Source organism: Sinohyriopsis cumingii, chromosome 4, assembly GCF_028554795.1.
Source record: "Sinohyriopsis cumingii isolate HCF-2022 chromosome 4, ASM2855479v2, whole genome shotgun sequence".
Taxonomy (NCBI): domain Eukaryota; kingdom Metazoa; phylum Mollusca; class Bivalvia; order Unionida; family Unionidae; genus Sinohyriopsis; species Sinohyriopsis cumingii.
The window spans coordinates 109,334,097-109,353,876 of record NC_142964.1 but is presented as its reverse complement, the minus strand read 5'-3'; the positions used below and the strand labels follow the sequence as shown (position 1 = coordinate 109,353,876).

The window sequence follows — 19,780 nt, the reverse complement described above, 5'->3', positions numbered from 1 at the left end:
GCGGTGCATGCTCTCCACAGGAACGACATTTTGATATCATTAAATTCGGGAGATGTCGGCCATGTTGAAATCCTGTCACTGGTGGCAGGAATATTTGCATGACAAGGGAGCCCTCATTCAAACTTTATGCCCATTGTGAAACCTACTTTGGTATTAACTGGCTGAACAAGACATATTTGAACCACTTTCAAGTGAAGCTGTGGATTATTTTTCATACAAGACCTGCTATTTCCATAACAAGGATGTCCTCATTCTGTTCGACATATATACAATGGTAACTTGTTTCAAACGACAAGGTGGAGCCACGTCCTATAGTAGTGACTAACCTCAATGACAAGACGGAACTAAATCACAACATTGGGTCTTGGTGTGGAATTTTCTAAAGTGGTAAGTACAACAATAAACCCACGAGTAAGTTCGCCATATCCCAGGACTTCTAACATAAGAACCGAAGCTTTGGCAAGGAACAACCAACTAATACTTACAGAAGGGTCTTTTCATCCTTCGGTTTTCATTTAAGTATGTACACAAGGGGACCAACCGATTGTGAACCAGTTCGCGTGAAAAACCAACTCCCAACCTTCGTTTCTCCAGTTCCGGACTCAAACCCCGGGCAGTCGGTACTCTATCGATAGTTTGGAAACGGCCTGAATGCATAGGCATATCCTTTATCATCTTTAATTCCATAAAGTGATACAGAAAGCAAGAGAATCAGAGTATCGCCTTATCCTCATTGCACCACTTGGATGGGAGAAGTCGCGGATCAACGACCTCAGCAATCTCGCAACGGGAACTCCTCAAAGACTTCGGATTTTCCTCAACTACACAAACAACCCCGATGACAGTTGCTTCACATCTACTCCGAGCTATGGAAACTGAACGTCTGGATCATCTGAAACAGGTCCCCAGAAACAAACAATGTTCCCAACCAGTCGTAAAGAAAATAGCACTAGCAAGAAGATCCTACCCTCTGAAAGCACACGAAGGCAAATAGCACGTTTTCACCAAGTGTTGCATAAATAAGCACACTGTACCTTTCCAGGCATCTGTACCGCAAATAGATAACTTCCTGTGGCTCTTCCTAGAGAGAATGTTCGCACTGAGTATGATAAAAGGTAACCGCTCCGGGATCGCTGTCATTTTCATCATGGAAAAGAGGATATCGGACAAAACGAGGACTTATCCGAGTTACTCTGCAACTTTATGTATACAGAAATCACAAACTTTAGCTTTATTCCCATTGTGAAATCTGTTTTGGTATTAACTGGATGAACAAGACATATCTGAACCACTTTCAAGTGCAGCTGTGGATTATCTTTAATACAAGACCTGCTTTCTCGTGGCGTTAGCGAGAGCAGGCATAATTAGCCTGTCAGCCGACCAGAATTACACGCAGTTTTGACAAGACGGGTCAGTCTTTCTCATGACGGCATTCTTTTTAATCGTCAAGAACCGGCTTCCTTCCACGGGTAACCGGACGTTCGTCTTGAATCTTCTGTCTAGTCTGCACACATCAGCTGAAGTCACCTAAAAGACCCAGCTCGGGCTTTCAATGGGTACCTTAACTGATCAGAGCATTTGCATCCACGAAGATAACGTTGCTTGCTGATTTTCATAAAAGGACTGGAGGATTAGTCAAAGCAGACAATCTCGTCCTGGATTAAGTGGGTTATTCGCAAGGTTTATAGAAAGTAAAAAAAAAAACAAACGAATTATTACGCATTTCGGCGTCCAGCGTTAGAGCATTTGCCACCAGCCTAGTATTCGACTGGAACTGTTCGCTAACCGACATCATTACTGTGGGATGGAGATCTGAGCACACATTCTCTCCCTTTTATCTCCGAGATCCGTCATCCCAAACGGCCCAATTCGATCTGGTAGGATCTATATTCTTATCTCAACATTGACATAGTGGACTAAAGCGCTCACCGTTACGGATCATTGTCATCCTCTGGGTTAGAGTCTCGGGTTCGGCCAATGTGTGTATGTGAGAAAGCTTGCTAGTAGATTGTCGTTTGTTGTTGGTTCTTTCCGGGGTTTTTCCCGAGTTCTTCCTCCACCATTTATACTGGCCGCCATGTATAGCGTATCTTGTGCTGAAAAATGGCGTTAAGCTCTACAACAACAACAATTGCTTTTTTAGACGCGAATTCACGACTTTCGCTGGATTTGCGGTGGTGGTGGTGATGTTTCCCTATTTGAAGACGCACCATGTCATACTTAGTCCCTCCAGTTGGGTTAGCTGGAAGCTTCATCGCATATCTTAGGGGACCAGAGATTGTATCTCCGCAAAAAAAGGGTCGCACTTTCCTCCAGCTCTTATCTATTTTCCTAAGGCATTTTGATTGGGTATCGTATTTGAATATGAAACGTATTTTCCTGGTAAAATATGTTTCTTCGAGAATTCGTAACAACTTTTAATAAATGTGCACCCTCCCGACCTCCCTGTAGTTAGATCCATAGATAGCCTGCCATCCGCTCCAATAGTAACAAACGTTTCCTCAAGTTTTTTTATCTAAGGGGAGATCACTTTGCCCGACCGCCACATAGGTCAGCAGAGAAGTTTATACTCCCTTAGCTAAACGTAATATCTGGAAGAGCTAGATTTGAGAGGTAGTAGTAATACTCCTAATGTATTAAGATTGGGTAAGTGTTATCAAAGAAACATATTTTACTAGGTAAAATTGGTATCTCGTAAAGCAAGTCATAACTTTCAGAAACGTAATGATTGTAACCGTAATAAGATGATATCGTTATAAGGACTGTGAAGAATAAATACAAATACGCGAGGGCATGTCGTAAAATGTTGCTTCTCTTTTGCAAATAATTCTGAGTAGATTTACTATGTGCAATTACCATTCGATTGTAGAACGTAAAACATTATATTTCCACTCTAGAAGTTGATGAAAAAGCACCAAACAATCAAACGAAGTACAAAACAAAACATTAACTACCAGAGTGTTATTTTGCAGGACGCACGAACTTGCATCGTTTCAGTTCTGGCTTTTTAAAACAGTGACCGGTAAGTACAAACTGTACATTTACTGCTGCTTTTCATGTTTAGATGGAATTTAATAAGTTACATTTGGACAGATCTACGAAGTCTAAGTTCTCAGCCTTATTGCTGCCTTACATCTCTGGCGGGAATTCTTGTAGAGTCCAAATAAAAAGTCTACCCTACCTGCAGTTAATGAAGTGAAGACCGAGAAATTATCTATCTATCTATCTATCTATATCTATCTATCTATCTATCTATATATATATATATATATATATATATATATATATATATATATATATATATATATATATATATATATATATATATATATATATATATATATATATATATATATATATATATATATATATATATATATATATGTGTGTGTGTGTGTGTGTGTGTGTGTGTGTAAATAATGTTGTCTTTAATTTTGCACGTTATCGACACATTTATCGTGGAGGATGCACTTGAGATTGCTTAGTCTTTTGAACGTCTTTGGAAGTTGTTTTCCGAATCTGGAATGGCTATTGGTCTTGTAACCGGCTGATAAGACGTTCCTGCTTATATTTTCAGGACTGTCTGGACTAGCGCTGTGTTTACTAGTGATAGTGATGTACGTGTTCGCTTTACCCTACGCTCGCAGATATCTGTTTGACGCATTTTGGCGGACCCACAAGCTTTATATCATAATATACGGATTGATACTGGTCCATGGCAGCAGACAGATGATTGAAGAAATGTCCTTTCACTGTTTCCTCCTGGGTCCTTTGACCTGGTACATCTTTGATAGCATCGTCAGCATCAGTAGAATGAAAATTCATTTACGAGTTCTCAAGGCGGAAATGTTACCTTCAGGTCAGTGTCACTATAGTCTGATAATACAAACCCGTTTGTTTGTACTCCCCCCCCCCCATGATTTCAAAAACGATTATGTTTAATGTGATAAAAAGTGCACATAACTAAGTCAACTGAATCATTGATTTATAATTTCTAACCTGACTATGACCAGAATGGCACTAATGCTGGCATCCCTTACACCATTTCATGCTTAACGGACTTTCCATACTAACACGGCGCCATATTCCGTACACTATAGGCTAGTTTATTTCCATCAGACAACATAATGACGTAGTTCATCCTGTTCGGCAACTGCTGAATAATTGCGTAAATTACATAACGTTTAGAGTTTGGAATTATATCCCTCTGCATACATGAACATAGAAATTAAACCGCTCGTTAAATCCACATGAAAAGCAAATTTGTAGTTGTCATTATTTTTCTTTGCTTGATTCGACATTGTAAATATCGGAAGCAGACGACTTATATATGTACATCTGTAGTCGTGATAAACCCCTTTGCTGAAAATGGACTTGTCCAGAGACTGGAAATGTATCCGAGGATGTCCGTCTATTACACTGAAAACTTCCGTTAAGCATGAAACGCGCATAAGACGACGGTGTTAGGGCCACTCTACGCAAAGTCAGTTAGAAACTATAAATCAATGAATGAATTGACTAAGTTCCTTGCACGTTTTATCACATTAAAGGTTTCCTTTATTTAAATCGATAGGGGGGTACAAACAAACGGGTTTGTATTATCAGACTATAGTCATTTATAACACAAATAACTGATGGTCATTACAATTAGTGCTTGAATCTTCATGCAACAATTGACTGAAATATCGTTGTGATTTGCTCCTTGTTTCTGCCCTGATTGGCTCATTGGTATTACTTTCCAGACGTCGATTTCTGCTAAAGTGGCATTAATAACGTTACGGTGACGTGATACATTTTTTGAAATTAGCATAGATTCTGCATCACTTTCTGTATTGAACTGAAACTAGAAGAAAACACATTACTATATGCTAGAGTTTTCACTTGGGCATGATAGGAGTTTCTCCCAAACCTCAATTGTAAAAAGTTAAGCCAAATTAATACCTTTCTCAGGGCAACTCTGTATGTAGCAAAACGCTTATATATATATATATATATATATATATATATATATATATATATATATATATATATATATATATATATATATATATATATATATATATATATATAGTTTTAAGCCGGAAGCATATTTCTTTATATAAGAAGACAACTGAAGTTGCCATAATTGCTCAGCAAGACACATCAAATCTGTCTCGACGCAAAATAATGTGCAGCAGACGACTTTCAATAACGCCACAACGACTTTCAATAACGCTACAACGAATTTCAATAACGCTACAACGACTTTCAATAACGCCACAAATGCTCTTCTTAATTGGATTCAACAAAACTTAATTTAGCAGATATTTTCTGCATATTGTCGGTAATTGCAGCTTCTAAAGTATTTTCATACCTTCCCGTTTGTTTCTACCCATCCCCTTAAAAAACATGAAGCATCAAGATTATAAAAAACACAAGTATCGTAATCAATCATTTTATCAATTTAAAATTTCTAAATTGATTATAGCCAGGGGGTCCGTAAAAGTATCAACGTATTGGTATTTCAATGCAAACGAAAACTCTCCATGTAAAACAAGTAGACAGACACTTGTGTTCTTTCTGGTTTCTAGAACAGTGTATTGCATTAAAAACTGTCGTCTATGTTCACTATTTACAATGTCTAGGTTTTGTATTATTTAAAGAAGCAGATGAAGTTACACATTTTACGGAATTATTGAGATTATCAATGACGGTGAACTGCCTGTAAACATAGACTCGCAAATGAAATATGGCGACCGTGTTACTAACTTGACATTATTTGGGACACCCGACCCCCAGCAACAATCAGGTTAGAAATTATACATTGACTAATGAATGGCCCAGTTTTAGGCTAATATCCTTGATGATGTTTTAAAGGGGGTGGGGTGGGTGGCAAACACTATGGTAGTTACTACCAGACTAATTCATGTTATTTCATTTTCCATTGACATTAAGTCAAGTTCTTATCATATACAGGCTATTGTGTAATTTTATCAGTAGTACATTCGAAGTATTTATGAACCTTATTTATAAATTGTCATATGTTCTATATTTGAAATGTACTCAGATGCAATTGTGAGTGTTATCATTTAAGTACAGCAAATTCTACAGACTGCACGTTCATAGAAACACCGGCTATCATTATTGGAATTGGAAGATTCCGAGCAACCAAAATAACTTTTTTGCAAAATGGAACTGTTTCTATCGTAAAGTCTACATACATATATTTTATTGGAAATCTATTTGAAGTAAATAATGACAAAAAGTGCTCTTGCTATAAATCTAATTAAGGTTATTTTGCGCATTGGTTATTATTCTATTTTGGTAGATGTAATCGCTCTGACGATCAAAAAGCCGCCCGGTTTTCAGCACAAGTCAGGACAGTGGGTACGTATGTCTTGTGAGGCATTGGGCAAGCACGAGTTTCACCCGTTCACTCTGTCATCTGCCCCGCACGAGAAATATTTACGCATGCACATACGAGCCGTGGGGCCCTGGACCAAGAATATTCGAGAAACTTTCGACCCCAGCAGGAATACTTCTTATCCTAAGGTAGGCAATACAAATAGGTTTCCATGAAAACCCACAGAAAGCTTTTAGCAGTTAGTTCGCTTTCGGTCACTCCTTATGTTTTCCACTGATGACATTTCTCACGAATAAGAATTGATAGATATTTCTGTCCATAAATTGCGACTTATGTTTACTGCCATTTTGAAAAGAAAAAACAATTGTTTACTGATTGGTGGACAAAATTAGAAACAGAACCCCAAGTGCAGCATCTCCTGAACCTAGTGATTACTGCCATAAGGTTAAAAAACTTTTTGAACAGATATCTCACAATCCACATTTCAATGAAACTCAATATTTAAGTCTTTCTCATCAATAATGATACTGTCTAACTTGTTTTGTGTTTTGATACATGTTGAATAACATTTTGCAATTGAGATTTTTCTCATATGATTTTGCTGATTTGTACACAACAGAGTGAACATAATTTGTAATTATTCCACAGTTTAACTAAGTTTGATTAGTTGAATTTAATTTATGAATATTTGTTGAATTAGTCCGTGTAGTTGCTTCAATAGGTCGAGTTCTTACCGGAATAATGAAGACGTTTCATTGTACTTTCCAGAAATATCGGTTGACGCTGTGTAACTTTATAAATGTTGCTCACCGCAATATTGAAGCATGTTTTTATCATGATTATATTTTCTCTTCTTTTTGCCAAAGTTCATTGTGTGAAGATAATCAGTTGGTGATTCTTGTAGATTTACCTGGACGGTCCGTTTGGGGAGAGTAATCAGGACTGGTACCAATACGACCTCTCTGTTCTGATTGGTGGAGGTATTGGAGTCACTCCATTTGCCTCCATTCTAAAGGATATTGTGCACAAGTCGGCCGTGAACCTTCCTTTTTCATGTAAAAAAGTGAGTATATCAATGGATTTGGGTGTCTTGTGATAGGAATGGCAGATGATCATCAAATATTGAATTAAAGTTACTAAAGTATTGATTACCATAATATTCCAGAAAAAAAGTAGGTTGGACATAATATACAAAACATATAATTATGGTTATTAAGGTATAGATTAGCATAGATTCCAGAAAAACTAGGTTAGACACAATATGCAAAAGGTATAAATATAATTATTAAAGTATTTATTGATTACCATAGATTCCAGAAAAGGTAGGTTAGACACAATATACAAAACGTAGAAGTATAATTATTAAAGTATAGATTACCATGTATTCCAGAAAAGCTAGGTTAGACACAATATGCAAAACGTAGAAATAGAATTATTAAAGTATTGACTACCATAGATTATATAAAAGCTAGGTTAGACAATATACAAAGAAATAGAATTATTATAGTATAGATTACCATAGATTCTAGAAAAGCTAGGTTAGACACAATATAGAAACGTAGAAATAGAATTATTAAAGGATAGACTACCATGTATTCCAGAAAAGCTAGGTTAGACACAATATACTAAACGAAGAAATATAATTATTGAACTATCGATTACTATAGATTCCAGACTAATTAGGTTAGGCGCAATATGCAAAATGCTGAACAACAATTAGTATTACATTGATTACCATAAGATTTCAGAAACATTAGGTTAGATTATGTATATTTAATTTGCATTGTTTGTTGGTTATTTTTTATTTTTTTTTAAATTTCATTTTGTGCTATTGATACTTGTAATTTGGACTTGACCTTGTCCAAAGTCATGTTCATTTTCTACCTAAATTGATTTTGTTAAAATTTTTTGTAAAAGACTAATACATAGCTAATATTTTATCTATGAGTAGGGACTAGCTACTAGGGTTATTATCTTTGCCTGAATCAACGACTGTGTTCACCACGTTGTTTATCATAAATTTAGAACAGACCTTCTAATTATTATGAATATTTTATCTAGCAAACATTTAGGACATTCGAGAATGAAATTTTCCTTAAGGTAATATATAATTTTTTTAAATTATAAAATGCTGATTGTGACCTGAGGTCAGGTAGAAGACTATTTAATCGTTTAAATGGGAAAATTATTTATTCGTACCGTAAGATCATAGAAGAATCAGTTGAATTATTGCTGTGTAAATTATTCATTTGGGGTAGAATGTAATTTTTCACATTATTTAGTTCATGTTATTCTTCCTGGAGATACAAAAATACTGAAAAATATCATTCTTCGAAATAGAGACTTGGATTTATAGTGAAATTTAAAATAAGGATATATTCTTGGATTGTATTATTGTGATTTAACAAGACTGATAGCACATACGACACGGCAACCACATGCATATCGATACTTCCAGCGCTTGATTTATTTTAGAAAATGACTAAAGTTTGTTAAGAACTTTAATTATTAGGGCTTGTGTTCAAAATTTTAGTATGATTTGGGATTTATTTCGGTATACCGTAAAGTACTTTTACATTTTGTATTTTGTATCCCAGATAAATAAATTTTTCGTTGAATTTTACAAAGCTTGTTTCTTCTCACTCTTTTACTTATTTTAAGGCCAGAGAGTGGTAATAACATACAAATATTGCACCAATTTTAAAACAAATAGTTAACTAGAGCGACAATAAACGTATTGTATTCTTTCGGATATTGCAGAGGTACAAACAAATGATAGTGACGTAATTGATCTCAGTGCTTTTGATATCGACTTGAATAGAAGACCAAAAATCTCGTAGCTGTTAACACAATAGCGACAAAGGGCGACGGCAGTCACGTTTTGTAATATATCATGCTATTGTTAACTTGTAGAGTGGCCTTTATGGACGCTTTTTGATTTCAGATCTATTTTCTCTGGGTAACACGAACTCAGAAGCAGTTCGAATGGATGACAGATATAATCCGTGAGGTGGAAAATCGTGACAGCAAAGACCTGGTAGAAGTTCACATATTTGTCACGCAGTTCAAGAAGAAATACGATCTGAGAACTTCAATGCTGGTACGTAAAATATCGCTTTTATTGAGTTCAGTTTTTTTTATATGGTAGCAGAACAAGCAAAATTATTCAGAAGTTACAGAAATCTAACAAAACTCTATGAACATGGTTTGCATTACTTAAAAGAGTTAGTAAGATACAATTAACTTGATTGCATTGTTTGACGTTACTTAACATACATTACAAATAAACAAGTGTGGTCTGAACGAACCAGTGTGTTCCGAATGAACAGGTGTGGCCTAAATGAGCAGGTGCGGTTTAAATGAACAGGTGTGGCCTAAATGAGCAGGTGTGGCTTAATTGAACATGTGTGGTCTGAATGCTGTACACGTATTACATGATTCATACAATGTGTATACCTATCTATAAATATCTCTACAATATCTTATTAATCTTCAAATTCGAAATCGTTCTAGGTTTGTGTGTATTCTTTTGTTTATCTTCACAAAACCAACATTGCATGTATCGCTGTACAATTAATAATATCTTCTCTACCCATCACAGTACCTGTGCGAAAGACATTTCAAGAAAGTTGCAGGTAAAAGCATATTCACAGGTCTGAGGGCCACGACTCATTTTGGACGACCCAGATTCCAGGATTTCCTAGCATCCCTCAGTCATGAACATCGTAATGTAAGAAATCTATTAACATATTTAAATTCTGAAATGCAATTTTAGTTTCTTCTGTCCCATTGTACTTTAATGTGCACATGATACCAGCTAATTTTAATCAGGTCATCTCGTAAAATGAAGTCACATCTGTTTGTTATTTAATAACGTTAGGTAGGTCCTGCAGATATTAAACTTGTCCCGCCGACAAAGGTCCATTACATGCACAGCGCATAGCTTTTGGGAGTGCAGTTAAAGATTAAATAGCAATTAGGTATGTCTAATAGGTTACGGACTTCAGTAATACGTTGAATGAAGACTACTCGGAATTTGAGGACGAGTTTAAGTTCTAGCACTTGGACAGAAAACAAGCCAAATCAGCAACTAGTTTGCAAAAAGGTTACGTTATAACGGCTGGACAGAACACAAACCATATCAGACACTAGTTTGTAAAGAGATTAATATTTTAAGTGATAATACTTGGACAGAACACAAGCCATATCAGACACTATTTTGTAAATTTAACACCTAGTGCCTCTTTTACTATTTTGTCTTTTAATAACACGATTTAATATATTTTCGAAGATAAAATGATGACTTTAATATGTTGAACGCCATCAGTTGGATAATGTTGCTTTGTTTCAGGTGAGACGACTAGGTGTGTTTAGCTGTGGACCACATCCTCTGACACTGGCCGTTGAGAAGGCTTGTAAAGAACTGAATAAATTTGAATCTCCCACGTACTATCATCGATATGAAAATTTCTGAATTGTGAACAACTTTGAACGAGTTATTGAGTATGCACAGCTTTCGTCTCAGATACGGTGTATTTGTTTGCATTCATATACATTATAGTTTGGCTACAATTATAACAATATTTAACAGAGAAAAATCCCATATAAAATGTGACTTGTGTAGCTTTTCCGCTTCTTCTGATTTCATCTTTCATTGTTTTTACTGAATAAAATGTTTATTATAGTTTTCTCTCCTTTGTTATTATCGCTATCTTTTTCTTAGGAAACTTCTTAGCTTGTATGCTATGTAAAAAGATCAGACCCTTATTAGATGTTGGCATAATCCATAACTTGACTGTGTGTTTTCATTGGAACATAAACTACACTTTAATAATGTAAAATGCTATTTTCAATAAAAGAAATACGCTCATATCGAATATAAAATAGTTTTTCAATGGAAAACAACATGTACTTAAACAATACCAAATCTATTTTGAACGAAAATCAATACACATTTAATACCAAATTAATTTTCAATGAAAAACAACATGCACTTAAACAATACCAAATCTATTTTGAACGAAAATCAATACACACTTAATACCAAATTAATTTTCAATGAAAAACAACATGCACTTAAACAATACCAAATCTTTTTTGAACGGAAAGCAATACGCACTTAATACCAAATTTATTTTCGCTTGAAAACAACATGCACTTAAAAAATACCACATTTTTTTCAACGAAAATCAATGCGCACCTACTAAGAAATTTGTTTTCAGTGGAAAACGACATGCACTTATACAATACAAAAATCTATTTTCAACGACAAGCATTACACACTTAGTACCAAATTAATTTTCAATGGAAAACAACATGCACTTAAACAATACCAAATTTATTTTCAATAGAAGACAACACGCTCTTAATACCAAATTTATTTTCAATGGAAAACAACATGCACTTAAACAATACCAAATCTGTTTTCAATAGAAGACAACACGCTCTTAATACCAAATTAATTTTCAATGGAAAACAACATGCACTTAAACAATACAAATTTATTTTCAATGGAAAACAACATGCACTGAAACAATATAAATTGTGAATGAAAATGAAGTATGTTTATCTGTTGATATACGCACGTGTTTATTAGCGTGGTGTAAATAATTGTAAAGTCCATGTTCAAATCTTTTAACATTATATTCTACTTCAAATACAATAAAACAATGCAGTCTTGATACAAACCTCCATTACTTTTACTGTCCATACTTTATGAAATATCTCTGAAAACTGTTCCTATATCGTCAGTGCATCCCATCATTATTGTCACGTGATAATGAAACTATCAGGTATTGTGATTGTTTAAACTTACACTTACTCTGTTCAGAATGGTTATCCAAGATTTAAGTGTAATCTAATTAAGTTTTAAATGTCCCCTGATATATCATTATATACAAAAATTGCGTTACTGTATGAAGTAAGAACATAAAAGCGTTTTTGCTACAATTTCTTATCAGAAAATCGTTAAATTAGTTTATTGTCACTTGCAGCATGCTATATTACAATTCCGTAACTTCCTGTTTGCCGATTTTGTTTTTGTTGATTTAACAGCTTGAAGATTTTCATCGTTTGGAAACTGTGATTACATGCTTTGTTGTGTAATTTAAAGATAAGAGTTACATACTTTAAAAGCAGATTTGTTACATATAAAATATACTAGGTACTTCAATAAAGTAACATACTATAATATTGCCATTACATAAGATCAAAAATGTTAATGATGCTTCGAAAATCTTATTTTACAGAATGCGAAGCATCGCTGCCAAAAATATGAGATTAAAACATAACTAACTTTAAAATGAACCAAGAAAAACGGAAGACAAAAAAAACCCCAAAACAATTTGCTTGTCGAAAAAATACAAAATCTCAGACAATAAGATCAATACTCAAATGAAACAAACAAGGCACAAACAAAACTGACAAATGTAAAACAATCAAACGCAGAACGAATCAACCCTATTTAAAACAATAAAATCAAAGAAAACAAACTAAGCGTAAACGAAACAGAAAACAAATGCCAAAAGCAATCCAATACACTCCAATGAAGCAAGTATATAAATGAAAATAAATAATTTATCCGGTTAAGTTAGCGTACAATTTAACAAAGTGAACAACAGAAAATGTAAAGAAGAACACATATGCAACACCTTTGTGAAAAGTCTATTGACAGATAAAGGAAACGCAATAGTCAAAGATCAACTTTATGAAACGGACGGGGCGCCATTGTGTTGTACAGCGGTATTGCCATGTTAGGAACCAAGAGTGCAAAAGATTCAAACATGGCCCGTCAGGTGAGACAAAATGATATACATGACCCATCAAGGTGAGACAACATGATATACATGGCCCATCAAGGTGAGACAAAATGATATACATGGCCCATCAAGGTGAGACAAAATTATATACATGGCCCATCAAGGTGAGACAACATGATATACATGGCCCATCAAGGTGAGACAAAATGATATACATGGCCCATCAAGGTGAGACAAAATGATATAACTAACGCAGTAATGCTGTAAAATGAAGGAGCCGATTTGTTGTCACGCCCCATTCACCCCGCCCACTCCGATGCCCCCAGTGTCATTGACAGCATCAAGATCGCCTCTCAAATGCACTAGGACATCATCATCGAACACAGACAGTTATTTTGAAGAATTTGAAATGTAAGTAGGCTTAATTGGTTGTGAAATATTTACGTTCCATTTCTAATCAGTTTCGTTCAATTCATTAGAACCTCGTAAAGTTTACAACTAGTTTGTAGAGGAACTTAAAGGTATTGTAGGTGTGGTGTCATTAAATCCTAAACAACTTGTTTGTGTGTGTGTGTGTGTGTGTGTGTGTGTGAGAGAGAGAGAGAGAGAGAGAGAGAGAGAGAGAGAGAGAACTAGATCTATGTGGGACTATCCCTGGATTTTGGTTTTGCTGGACATACTAGCCATTTTATGTTGTTGCAACAATTAAATTCTCAATATAGCCGTGAACATTTAACTCTCTGAGTCGGTGAAGATTTAATATAAAGTCTTCTAGCTTTATCGGCCTGTAATTGTGGCAAAAAGAGAGTCTGAAGTGACGATACGTATCATCACCTTATCAAGTAGATTGCACCGTTCTGTTAGTCTGAACATTTTTCGTCATTAAGAGTGTAACCTGATTCCTCCACGCATGAAGATAAAATGTATGTGCTTGACAATAATTTTCAGGCATTCCAAAACACGCCATGTTTTCGAAAGAGGATTTATTGTTGTAGTTCTTTTAAATAATAATCCGGTCAAATATTGATATTAATGATGCGTTGATTTGAATATCTAAGAAGTTTAGGTCCATGGAGAAGCTTACAAACATTATTAATTTATTCGTGTTCATCAATGTATTGACAACATTTATTCTATTTAATTAACATATTGGTTATATTGGATGCATATCAGTATTTCATTATTTAACTTCGATTTATTTCCAGTTCTCCGCACTTGTTTAGCTCTATGTGCCCTATGTCAGGTAGGAGAAAGAACCTCAGAAGAAACTCAAGCTCAAGTTACTAACATTGGTATTAAAAACATTTAATTTAACCCTGCAAAATTGTCCATGTGTAAGTCCAAGTGTCGTAATCTTTATTGGATGAAGTATTGGATAACATCATTCAGTTGATAAGTATTGGACCTGGATACATCCACTTAGTCATGACTCGCGTCTGAGAAGGTTATTCAGATTTCCCCTTTCACAAACTGTTTCAACGAGTTCATTGTCAAGCCCGGTTCAAAAGCTAACGGCCAATTAAGTAGCTAACCATCCTAGATTACGCACCCCAAAAAGGAGTAAGACAAGGTGCCTTTCGAGGGATAGGGCATGGACTTAGTTGACAAAATATTGTTTAACAGAATATTGTTAAAAGAGAGGGAGAAACAGAAAAGAAAGAAAAGTGGAATTGTTGCAAAGGGTTCAACTGCATCGTCGGCAGATTTGATAGTGTATTGTGACGGTTTTGGCACCGTATATACTCGCTTATAAAGCAGGTCCAACTGCAAACTGCACTGCTCCAGATATGTCGTCTCATAATGCGCAGTTGGATCTGGTCATGTGCAGTTTGTTAGGAGTATTCAGTAAAACGAACAAGACAGAGCCTGATCTGCAGGCGCTTTATGTGACTGCAGATCAGGATCTTTGCTGTTTGCAATTTGACTTGACTTATAAGCGCATACAGACGGTATATGACACATCATAAGAAATTTGTCCGTATCTTTGGATTTACAAGAAAAAAACATTTTCACAATAATTATGATGCCGTTATTGTTGCATAGATACGAGGGCTTCAGTTTTAGGGATAATTCCATTGTGGAACATCTACACACTGATTTATTACGAAATATTTTGCTGTCCAAAAAAAAAAAAACGTACGAAACTATTAATGTTGTTTGGAGAGACCAGTATGTGTTCTACGAATATTTATATCAGAGTTAAGTCGTCAAACTAGTCAATGGATTACGAAAAGGAACTGAAGGTATCGTTGAGTCCTACTAGTCAAACATAATGAATGTATCACGTGGTCGCTCGTCACCAGCAACAAATTAATGCTCATAATAAACGTGACTGGTTTATAACTGTTATGTCGTTGTGTCCGAAAACGTGAGTCTAAGGAGGAAAATAGAAACAATGATTATGACTTTAGAGGTATGAAGAAAGATCCCCATTAAGAAGTTATTCCCCAAAATCGATCTACACTCATCACACCTTGATGGCTTTTGGAGTATGACTATGAAATTTCACCCTCCTGGGGACCTTAAACTGTAGATAACATGTTTCAGTTTTACCACTATCTCCTACAGTGTCTTAACTTTTCATGACCACCCAACTAAACGGCATTGTCATAAATTTCGACTACAGTCCAAATACAAAATATGGTGAAAATGGCACTATAATTATATTTTGACCACATTTCATCCCCAAATATGGTAATACATTCATTGGAAACGTTAATAAAACATTATATGTACAGTAACGCATGTGGCGATGACTGCAGAAATAAGATGCGAGAACCTTCTCGTGCCCTTTTCACAAAGCTTCTCTTATTAAATGCGAACTTGTTTTGTTTTTTTTTATTTAAAGAAAGTATTCACTAATAAACTGGTTAATTAACTCACAAAAACTTTTTTCAAAAAAGATAATTTAGAAGATTGGATTTAGATATTACAGTTTCTACTTTACTTTTTAAGAATACGTACTTTGAGTTCAGGACTAGCAGTATATATATTTCAAAGGAAATTATTACATGCTTTTGAAACTAATAATCTTTACGATCTGATTGTCAAAACATTTGTAAAGTTCAATTTTGGTGCCAAAACTAAGCCCATCGTTTAACATCTTGTTATGTTCGAAGTACACCATTAGAGATAGTTCAAAGGTGATAACCCGAAATTAACCCATATTTTCTAATTTGTTGTTGTAGGGTTTAACGTTATTTTTCAGCACCAAAATGGTGGAGGAAGAATCCGGGGAAACCCAAGAAAGAACAAAATAAAACCACGATAAGCTGCTGGCTTTCTCATATACCTACATCAGTCGAACCCGAGACTCGAACCCACGAAAGTAGTTAAGTGGGGCACATTAGGGACAATGGGACTTAGCATTAAAAAGACCCCTGGGTCAGATTAGGGACAATGGAAATTTAACATGGAGAGAAATCGTGGGTCACTTTAGGGACAATGGGAATTTAACATAGAGTTTGGGTCTGTCTAGGGACAAGGGAAATTAACATGGGGAATAGAGTTTGGGCTTTTGGGATTTTTTTTTTTTTTAAATTTTTTTAAATTTAAATTTAAATTTAAATTTAAATTTTTAAAGGGGTAGGCAATGGAAAGGCTATCTCTTTTCGAGAAATATGGCTGGCCCTGAAAAGGGCCTTTGGGTTTTCTTCTTCTTCTTCTTCTGCTTCTAGTTTCTTCTTTTTCTCCACCAAGTTCTTATTTTATCTCCAACACTCTTTCTCTTCTTTTCTTTCTTTTTTTTCTCCTGCTCTTCTTTCTTCTTCTCTTCCTCCTCTTCTTTCTTCCTCTTTTCATTTTCTTCTTCTTTTTCAATTTTTTCATTCCATGCTCTCATCCTTATCCTTTCCTCTTCATCCTCCTTCTCCTCCTTTATTTCTTTCAACAGATCACTGATGACTACCTTCATTTTTCGTAAATTGTTTATCTCCATCTTCACTCGATGGGGACTATAAGAATAGTGATCCTCGTTTAGGTTAACCAACATTTGCTCTATCATTCCTAAATTGTCGAGGACGTTTTGCAATTTTTCCATTTTGTCCATTTGGTTAGAAGCCATCTTCTTTTTTTATTCTTTGCAGAATGGTTTGAACGACGAATACTGTGGGTTCTTATACGAAAAGCGCGGACGTGAAGGAAAACATCCCCCTACTTTTTCATTTCATATAATAAAACCCAAACTATACTTTCTCATTTCATATAATAAAAACCCAAACTATACTCTCCACATACGCTAAGAAACAATAAACAAAATCCATAATCTACTGTCCACACAATCTTACGTGAGCGCTTACAAAACCCAAACTATACTCTTCACATACGCTAAGAACAATAAACAAATCCATAATCTACTATTCACACAATCGTACGTGAGCGGGTACAAACACAAACACAAACACACAAACACAAACACACAAACACATACGCTAAGAAACAATAAACGAATCCATAATCTACTATCCACACAATCGTACGTGAGCGGTTACAAAACCCAAACTATACTCTTCACCTACGCTAAGAAACAATAAAAAAACCCATAATCTACTATTCCCACAAACATACCTTAGCTCTTACAAGCACCAACACACAAACACATACCCTCACACTATCTTAAAAAAGAGTTAGTGTTTATAATCACACTACTCTACCTACACACATTGGCAAATCGATCGTTATTTCTTTTCTAGAGTATTGGGTAGCCCTGAAAAGGGCTGTTTTTTTGTTTGGAACTTCATGGACACCTGGTTAATGGTGGCACCTTCCAGGCCTGGCGCCGCATACACATCTTGTCCCCCAGTTACTTTTTACCTTTTTGGGGGAGAGAGCAGAGGCAGGATATGTCGCTTCAGAATCCCAATTTTCGCTCTCTGGGATTCTGAAATTTCTTCTTCTTCTCTCCTTTTCCTCCTCCTCCTCTTCTTTGTATCTTCTCTCTTCCTCTTTGTATCTTCTTTCCTCTTCTTCTTTATATCTTCTCTCCTCCTCTTCTTTGTTTCTTCTTTCCTCCTCCTCTCTTATCCTTCCCTCCTCCACAATGGCTTCCGCGGCCAGTTCATTTAATATGCGCCTGGCATATTCCAGATGCACATGAAGTTCCAACAGTTTCTCCAGTCTCGTGTTCATTTTTGGTGTTGATCAATCAACAAGGGTAGCTGGACTGCCGAACGAGTTTCAATTTATAGTGAAAGCGCGGACGTGAAGGAAAACATCCCCAAAAAACATAAAATTGATCTTACCTACATCATGACCAAAAAACAACAACGCGCGGACCTAAAAGAAACACTCACTCACTTTTTATGCTACCCATCACTATTTTAAAACTTTTTATAAATCACTTCAATAGACTATCCACATACGCAAAGCAATCCAATCTAACCCCAAATTTGCACCTCAAACACCAAAAAAAAAAAAAGACATCTTTTTAATCTACTATCCATACCAACTTACTTAACCACTTACAAACACAAACACACAAACACATACCCTCACATTTTTTTTAAAAAAGAGTTAGTGTTTATTTTCACGCTACTCTACCTACACACATTGGCAAATCTATTGTTATTTCTTTTCTAGAGTATTGGGTAGCCCTGAAAAGAGCTGTTTTTTTTTTGTTTGCTATGGCATTCTTTTTAGTTTCTAAGAATGCGATGTCGTCTGAGGATAGACTTTCTGGCGATAGGTCTGCTTCTTCGGAAAGAGAAGAAGAACTCTTTGGTGTCGATACGACAATCGACAAAGCCTCTGTCAGCTTCAGGTTGCTGCTGTTGCTCTTGTTGTTGTTGTTGCTGCTGTCTCTGAAGTCTGTACTTCTCTGTCCATTGTTCTTTTTCCCTGTTCATTTCTTCTCTGAAGAGCTCTTCTATCAGGTCTTCAGTGATTTTTAACATTCTCACATTCTCTATTTCTTCTGGCTTCGGTATCAGACTGTGTCTGACCCTATGCAAATTCACGTAGGCTTCGTTGAGTTTAGCTAGTTTGGAGCACATCTTCTTAGGAGGATGAGTCGACAATGGATGGTTAGACTGGAAACAACCCGGTTCTTAAAGTCAAAGCGCGGACGTGAAGGAAAACATCCCCCACACGGTTTTTGAGTCGCAACGTTTAGTGAGTGTCATGAGAGGGATAGTAAGAAATGAAAGAGCATCAATCCAACATTCTTATAGCTAAACAAAAGACAAAGGCATTTTTTTTCAAAACACAACATTTTTTATTCAAAAATCACTTAACACTAAACAACAACTCTAACATTTTTAACAATAATCCAACAATATATCATCAAACAATTTTTTCAAAACACAACATTTTTTATTCAAAAATCACTTAACACTAAACAACAACAACTCTAACATTTTTTAACAACAATGCAACACTAAAAGTTTCTCCACTAGGTAAAGAGGGATAACAGTCTTCCATGGTTTCTAGTAATCTAGGATGACTTCTCTCAAACTGTTGATTTCTATGGTATTATCGAATTCTGCATACAGGATGACGTTCACCGTTTCATCAGGGTCTCGGTCTTTAAACTGAATTTCCACACGAATCTGGTCGGATTTTATAGGGTGGAAATGTCCCTCGTCGCTGCCTTGGTCTGGAGTGAAATCGAAAGCCCACAAAGCGTAGCCTCCTGCATAATCCTCGTACGTAATACCGTGACTGGCATTGGTTCCTAACTGTC

General features: G+C 35.6%; 1 protein-coding gene across 3 annotated transcripts in view; it reads left to right on the top strand.

Annotated features, from left to right (window-relative positions):
* The window catches only part of LOC149801862 (dual oxidase 2-like), a 66,756-nt gene extending 55,729 nt beyond the window's left edge, over window positions 1-11,027 (top strand). For all 3 annotated transcript variants that reach the window (XM_089956232.1, XM_089956233.1, XM_089956231.1), the window contains exons 25-31: window positions 2,973-3,022; window positions 3,578-3,859; window positions 6,308-6,531; window positions 7,248-7,406; window positions 9,288-9,443; window positions 9,945-10,073; window positions 10,695-11,027. In XM_089956232.1, the coding sequence (XP_089812358.1) occupies window positions 2,973-3,022; window positions 3,578-3,859; window positions 6,308-6,531; window positions 7,248-7,406; window positions 9,288-9,443; window positions 9,945-10,073; window positions 10,695-10,817 (1,123 nt within the window). In that variant the 3' untranslated portion in view covers window positions 10,818-11,027. The remainder of the gene's footprint in view (window positions 1-2,972; window positions 3,023-3,577; window positions 3,860-6,307; window positions 6,532-7,247; window positions 7,407-9,287; window positions 9,444-9,944; window positions 10,074-10,694) is intronic.
* Window positions 11,028-19,780: the final 8,753 nt, after the last annotated feature.